Source organism: Leucoraja erinacea, chromosome 3, assembly GCF_028641065.1.
Source record: "Leucoraja erinacea ecotype New England chromosome 3, Leri_hhj_1, whole genome shotgun sequence".
NCBI lineage: Eukaryota > Metazoa > Chordata > Chondrichthyes > Rajiformes > Rajidae > Leucoraja > Leucoraja erinaceus.
The window spans coordinates 64,807,859-64,815,763 of NC_073379.1; the positions used below are offsets into that span (position 1 = coordinate 64,807,859).

A 7,905-nucleotide genomic window follows, 5' to 3' on the forward strand; every position below is an offset into this window, starting at 1 on the left:
GTTTCCGACTGCCATTTCAGGAAGAATAATTTTAAGAGGTTCCTTTGTGGTTACTGAGATGTAATTAGAAATCGCTTGGCGTAAATACGACTGAGCATGTACCTCGTCGATCCTCCCGCTTGCTTCAAAGGGAGTTTTCTGCCTAGTGTAAGGATTGCCAGCGTTGAATAGACCTTTGAAGATATATCGCCGATCATTTGTACACGAGAGGTGGTGGTTGCCGTTTCTTTTGGTGCGATGTATTGAGGAAGGCAGCAGGTGCACAGATGGGAGAATGGATCGCCTTTTCTTCCGAGCAGATCGAGGTACCGCTGGTATTTACCAATGTACGCGCGCATGTCCATACACCATACCTGCAATCTGTTGCAGCAGGACTGCTTCCCTTCCCTAAGTATGATTATTTACTGACAAAATAGTACCATTGTGCAAACCGGGATGAGATGTTCGCATCCTTCACAATTTATGCATGCACTAAGCGAGCCACAAAACACAACTTTCTGTCAGGAATGTATGGCAGTTGTGGTGTTTGCTTTAGTAAGAATGCTTTGTTAAACACAAATCGGATGCGGAGCACAGGACCACCCGTTTTATTTCCTCAGCTGGGTTTGCAATGGACTATTTTAACAGTTTTTTGTGGATTCCACGGGGTTCTCACGAAACACTCGCTGTATTTGGCACGCGGTTATGTTAGATACAGTTGGAGAAACTATCGCAGTGTATTACGGAACGTGACATGTCAAGCCCAGTGTTGTTACCGGGCGCCGAACTCTAATGGTTTCTGCCGTTTCACAATCATTGTGAACATACCATGCAAACTAACATGTTGTCCATTGAAACGGGGGTCCATGTCATAATCAATGCAATTACATAAACGACCCATCATTTTCAGAATTAATAACCCAGCGAATATGGACATGAACCATGTTAGTAAACGGAAGGATTTTCAAAATGGGAATTTCTGACATGGTTAAAAAGGAGAGAAATTATGACATAGTACACTTTGGCTGTAGCTAAGAAGGTTTATAAAAAATGAGAGAAATCTTTAAAATATCTTTGCCTGGGCTCATTAATTGCATCGATTTTGCAAAGGAATAAAATTGTGTCCGGAAGCGTCATGTTCTCAAATCTGTTCAGTGCAGAAGGACCAATAGTTTGGCGACGTCTCCTAATGGGATGCCAATTGCATCACCTCATGGTCCACATAGCATCCAGGACCAACTGCATCACCTGGTCTTCCAGAAAGTCTGTAATGTGAAAGTCAGTACTGTCGGGGGGTGGGATATACAAGAGACTGGTAGAAAAGATACCGAACAGACTGTAACGCCCTTGCGGTGACATGGAAATTGGATTTGGCAAAGTATTGGCAACATTTTATTTGGACGCGTAGTAATGTTTCTTTAAAGCGTGTATGTGTTGGTTGGATCGGCCAGAGTTTTGAAAGCTTAGCTTGTATCTTCACATAGGATTATATCTAAAGGTATTGCATGTTTGACAACCTGTTGCTGATTGGTTGACCAAGTCACATTTGCTAGATTATGTCGATCAGATAAATGAGTTGAAAACATCGAGGCACTGGTCCAGTTGTTTGGGGGAAGTTTTACGTGTCACTTATTCGTTTCATGTTGTCACTGTGTGTTTGAACTTCACTGGCAAGGTTACGTTAACAGGTTAAAGTATGTATAACCTTTTAACACTGAACGTTTGCTCTTTTTGGATCGAGGGTCGCGATGTGGACGATCTCATCATGGACTCAAGGAATTGATTACGAGAAAGAGAACATTTGGGGAATATTCCTTTCAACTGTCCTGGAGCATGGAAAGTGAGACCACGTCCACTTTGCTGCCAGCGTTGGGGCCGGCCCACCACAGTGTAACGCTGGAGCAGAAAACCACCTTCGCTTTCGTTATTTTCCTTTTCATCATCTTGGGAATCCTCATCATAAGGTGCTTCAGGATCCTCCTGGATCCGTACAGGAGCATGCCCACGTCTACTTGGGCGGACGGGCTGGACGGATTGGAGAAAGGACAGTTCGACTATGCCTTGGCCTGAGAGGGAACTCATGGTGAAGATGACTGATGGATTCCAGATAGGCAGCTATCTGCCCAACTCTCCTACCGCAAGCAAGCTTTGCCATTGGAACCTTTCACGAGGTTTGGGCTGCGAAATGTCTTCAAACGAAAATGATATAAGGCTCGAAACGCTTCATTGGCACGGCACAGCTATGACTGACTATTTGACTAGAAGAGCGGTAACATTCATACCGTAACATTCACGTTTTAAAACCTGGACATAAATCTTTGATTCTCCTCTGCAGTCACATTATTATTGCCTTTCTAGCGCCGGGTACAATTATGGATCTGAAAACATTGTTGGGTGTCAATAACATGTATGTGCTGCATTCTGCAAGAGTAAATGATAATCCCATTGCCATTTGCAAATATGTGGGGCGACGGATCCACAACTAAACTGTAGAATAAATGCGAGGCATTTCGAAAAGATTGGCGCGCATTACAGATAAGCATTTTTTTCGGATTTGAACTATTTACATAAAATCTTAATGATTACGTTTGACGTAATTTAGTCATTCTTTCAGAAGCCTCTTTAATCTTTCCGACAGGTAAATTGTGACAAAGCTTTCAATCTGATCTAGGAGTTATGCACCACTTTATGAAGTGAAAGGACGATTTCATTTCAGTAGGTCGACCTTGTTTTTTCCCCCCATTAATCAATATGCATTAAAAAAACTAACCCAAAGCTCAAAGTATGTAGATTGCCTCTTGTTTCTGATCTTCAGGCACAGAAACACATCACATCCATCCAAGCTGAAAATCGCAAACATCCCATTGAGTTTTTCCAGACACGCGATGCTGGAGTAACTCCGCGGGTCAGGCAGCATCTCTGGAGAAAAAGAAGGGTGGCGTTTCGGGTTGAGACCCTTCCTCATACCCTCAGTTACCTGTTCCTTTTCTCCAGAGATGTTGCCTGACCCGCGGAGTTACTCCAGCATTTTGTCTATACGGTGTAAACCAACATCCGCAGATCCTCCCTACACAATTTGGGGGCCTTCCCGTTTACAGACGACGGAGAATAGCCAAACTCTGCAATCTACTCAATTGGCAGCTAGGTTTTTAAAATATAATTCTTGATCCAACTGAAATCATTCTGTCAAGCAACCCTCAGGTTATTCATAGTAAAACAGTAAGAATTACACCCTTGATGACATGTTTAAACCTTCAATGTTTTAGATGTATGGTCAACCATCAACCATGCCCTAAAATATAATAAGGTTTAGTACTGGTTTACTAGATTTATCATACAAACTTATTTGCACTGATATTCCATTGTAGTCCATTCTCTTGGAATTACTTTAAGTCCAGGGGGACCTTGCAACATACCATCACTACCGACCTGATATCCAACCCTACGACCCTAGAAGCCAATGGCTAACTAACAAAAGGAAAATATGTAGAACGGGCTTCCATAATATGATGGATATTGAAATATCTCACACAAGTAATTCTCGCACAAGCAATGGAGATTTTTGTTTGTGGTGATCCCAATGTCTGTCCAACTTCACTTAATGTATCTATATTTGTTGATAACATATTATGTAACCATTCCAATTAGGCAAATAGCAATTTTTTCCTGCAAATTATTACATGATGAATGTGGTGGTGTTTTTATATTAGCAGATGAATATAACATGATGACTGAAATTATTATATGTTCAAAAAATGTCAGGTTTTTCTCCAGGTCTTTTTTAACTCTTCTGTGTCTCTTACAACTATAGCTATTGAGATTCCAATGGAGTTGGGAAATGAAAAAAAATCTTTTAGCTTCCTGTTACATTAGTTTGATTGCTTAAGACTGTTAAGAGTATTGTATAATAAATGTTAGAATGCGGATAATCTATCCAACTGATATAAAAAGGTACGATGGATAATTTACATATAATTACAAGGTATGACTCCTCAATGCACCTAATGACTAATGGTGCTGCACAGACAACTAGTCAGCCACTTGTAAGCATTGCAGCCAATTTTCTGTCCATATGTTTAAATAAGACATTGATTATAATAGGAAAAATCTAAATCAGTTAATGAACAAACTACTTTTTTTTTAATTCCATTGTCTGAAGAAGGGTTTCAAACCAAAACGTTGCCTATTTCCTTCGCACCATAGATGCTGCCTCACCCGCTGAGTTTCTCCAGCATTTTTGTTTACCTTCTTTTATTCCATATTTTCTTTAGCATTTGCAATGCACAGAGGACCAAATATATAAGAAAACTCATGTTCTTGCATGATATTCTACAACTGAAAATCTCTTTTACATATTAAATACAATCTTAAAACATTGGAGACACTCAGTGGGTTGGAGCATCTGTGTAAAGAGAAAAGCTGAGAAAATGCTTGACAATTTTACATCAGAACTGCTCGGTTCTGATATGATTTGTGTCTTGTTAATTGAGGTTGTTGAATTCATTACTGTGTCCCAAGGGCTGGAACATGCCAAGGTGGAAGATGATATGCTATTCCTTAAACTTATATTCAGCTCCTTTTCCCTTAATATAGCTGCCCCTCCACTCCTGTGCTATAGATAATAGGGTCCTCAATAACATACGCTCCATTTTCCACACTTCTACTCTCAATCATTCTCCAGCCACCCAGAGCAAAAATATGGTTCCCCACATTCTCACCTTCAACGTCCACTTGTATACTCAACAGATCGCCGAATATAAAAACGTGATGCCGCCACCAGACATATCTTTCCTTCCCTCTCCTCTCACCATTCTAGGGAGACTGCTTTCATTGCGAATACATGGCTAGAAACGTAGAAACATAGAAATTAGGTGCAGGAGTAGGCCATTCGGCCCTTCGAGCCTGCACCGCCATTCAATATGATCATGGCTGATCATCCAACTCAGTATCCCATACCTGCCTTCTCTCCATACCCCCTAATCCCCTTAGCCACAAGGGCCACATCTAACTCCCTCTTAAATATAGCCAATGAACTGGCCTCAACTACCCTCTGTGGCAGAGAGTTCCAGAGATTCACCACTCTCTGTGTGAAAAAAAGTTCTTCTCATCTCGGTTTTAAAGGATTTCCCCCTTATCCTTAAGCTGTGACCCCTTGTCCTGGACTTCCCTAACATCGGGAACAATATTCCTGCATCTAGCCTGTCCAACCCGTTAAGAATTTTGTAAGTTTCTATAAGATCCCCTCTCAATCTCCTAAATTCTAGAGAGTATAAACCATCCATTCTTTCTTCATAAGACAGTCCTGACATCCCAGGAATCAGTCTGGTGAACCCTCTCTGCACTCCCTCTATGGCAATAATGTCCTTCCTCAGATTTGGAGACCAAAACTGTACGCAATACTCCAGGTGTGGTCTCACCAAGACCTTGTACAACTGCAGTAGAACCTCCCTGCTCCTATACTCAAATCCTTTTGCAATGAAAGCTAACATACCATTCGCTTTCTTTACTGCCTGCTGGCACTGCATGCCTACCTTCAATGACTGGTGTACCATGACACCCAGGTCTCGCTGCAGGCCACCATTAGATAATAATTTAGATGGCTAGCTTTTGCATTTTCACCAACGATTCCCTTTCTGATGGCACTTTGCTATGCAACGCTAGCCCTTTTCCATCATTTTCTCTTACTGCTCATCTTAGCAGCTTTTTGCCTTTTCTAAATATGAATATCCATAGTTTTCTAAATATGAATATCCGATGTTTTGGGTCGAGACCCTTCGGTCTGAAGGGTTTGATTCTAAATATGTATGGATGATTTATCTGGACAGGCCGCAAAACAAAGTTTTTCACTGTACCTCGTACACATGACAATAATAAACCAATAGCATTACCAGTTGAGTCCACATCTGCAAATGTTTTTATCCTCGAGTCATACAGCGTTGGAAACGGGCCCTTTGGCCCAACGCCCACATTGACCAATACTCTGGGCAAGAGACTCTGTGCGTTTACCCGATCTATTCCTCTCATGTTTTTATATACTGAATTTCTGGGGATCTCAAATGAAATTAGAAATGAATTTACTCAGCATGGATGTAATAGCAGCACAGCATCAGGCAGGTATAATTGGTAATGAACCTTATTACGATACTGTTACACAGAGTAGTAACACAGGAATGGGTACACTGTACTCACACAGAGGCTCAGGATTGAGCGAGGGTTCCGAAGAGGGGCAGGCAGGAGAGGTAGTCGGGGTAGCGGAAGGTCCGGTAACCAGGAGATCCAACACACGATGCAAACAAACCAGCGAGGGACAGATGAAAGGAGAGTCGAAGCCAGGCAGGTAGTCGAGGAGCCGTTGCAGGGATACACCAAACAGCCCAGGAGAGAGGCAGACAGAAACCAGGAGGTCGGGGACAGAAGGCTGAGGTGCTATCCGGGAAGACGGCAGGACGGAATGGTCAGGGGCAGGCAGGTTTGAATCCGTGTAGGCAGTCGGGAAGTCGCTGGAGAGTCTTGCATGAATGCTGAGAACAATCTGGCACTGTGTGAACGGTGAGGAGAGTCTATATACCGGGTTAATAGGTGATCAGAGGCAACTGAGTGCAACAAGTGAGGAGAGATAGGCTGATGAGAGGGGAGTGGCAGGCAGGCAGGTGAGGAGAAGGAGGGACCGGTGGAAAAGTACTGGGAGGTGAAGTGGATGAGAATGAGGAGAGGGCGGACTGTGACAATGGAGACTTTGAATGAAGAATTGCAGAAGCTGAATCGCTATCAGTTTCAAGCAGCTTGCCAGTGTGTAGGGAAGAACTTCAGAGAGGCATGAGGATGTTAAATGACTGGTGCTTGCATTAAAAGACATCTGAGTCCACCTAATTACAATACTGTTAAACCAGATCCCAATAATGGGTCTGATGGTATGTTATTAAAGACGATTGTCTGAGACCATGTATCCAGTTTGATAAACAAGGTCATGATGGTCATAAAGCAGCACCGACAAAGCAGCAGAGAAAAAGTGAGACACAAGACAATCAACCAAGCACACGGTGTGAGGCAAAGATAGACACAAAATGTTGTAGTAATTCAGCAGGTCAAGCAGCATCTCTGGAGAAAATGGATTGGTGGCGTTTCAGGTTGGGACAGTTCTTCAGCGTCGCCTATCCATTTTCTCCCACTGAGCTACTCCAGCATTTGGTGTCTATCTTTGGTAAAAACCAGCATCTGCACTTCCTTTATATTACACATTTTTTGAGGCAGTACGTTGACAATAGATGGCAGTAGTGGCTTATTAATGGAGATACACATGTTATTTATTACATTCAACAAGCACCCTACTTTTTCCACATACTAAATGAAGGGTGTTCTATACTCATTTGCTCAGGATTTCTCATATTACCGTATCTTGCATTTACATGTTCATTATGGTATTATTGAGATCTATCGATTCATCAGTTAAAAGATATAAAATATAAAAGATATAAAAGGCCGCTCCCACGAGGTCCTGTGTCGATCTTCTGGGAGAACGCTTAGGTCTGCGTGACCTTTTGGAGTGTCTCTGCTTGCACGAGGCTAGGAGGGCTTGGCCAAGCAGATACAAGGATCGAACCGCGGTGGTTAGGTATAGTAGTGGGGAACATTGACGTGCGGTGAGGTCAATGGCTGGGGAGGCACTGGCTAGTATCAGTGGCCCAGCCCACCATGTATTGATCATCACGTCTCCCCGGAGAGAGAGAGGATTGGAGCCAGGGCTGTGTGCATGAAGCTGGAGGGGCGGGAGCGTTGCCCCGGGACCATGAGGGAACGATCCACCTTCCCCTTTACCCCTTCTCCATTCCCCCTCACACCTCCCTCCCCATCTACCCCTTGCTTCCCCCTCCACCCCTCTACTCTCTCCCCCCCCTCCACCTGGGGTAGATCCGAGCCGAGAGTACA

The 7,905-nt window shown here is 43.1% G+C and overlaps 1 protein-coding gene across 1 annotated transcript; it reads left to right on the forward strand.

Moving 5' to 3' along the window:
• Positions 1-1,334: 1,334 nt before the first annotated feature.
• LOC129693945 (cortexin-3-like) lies at positions 1,335-2,737 on the forward strand. The gene has a single exon (XM_055630671.1). The coding sequence runs from the start codon at positions 1,813-1,815 to the stop codon at positions 2,047-2,049; it is 237 nt and encodes a 78-aa protein (XP_055486646.1). The 5' UTR covers positions 1,335-1,812; the 3' UTR covers positions 2,050-2,737.
• The last annotated feature ends 5,168 nt before the right edge of the window (positions 2,738-7,905 follow it).

Coding starts and splice junctions, on each gene's coding strand:
- LOC129693945 (XM_055630671.1), top strand. CDS start 1,813: ATGGAAAGTGAGACCACGTCCACTTTGCTGCCAGCGTTGGGGCCGGCC.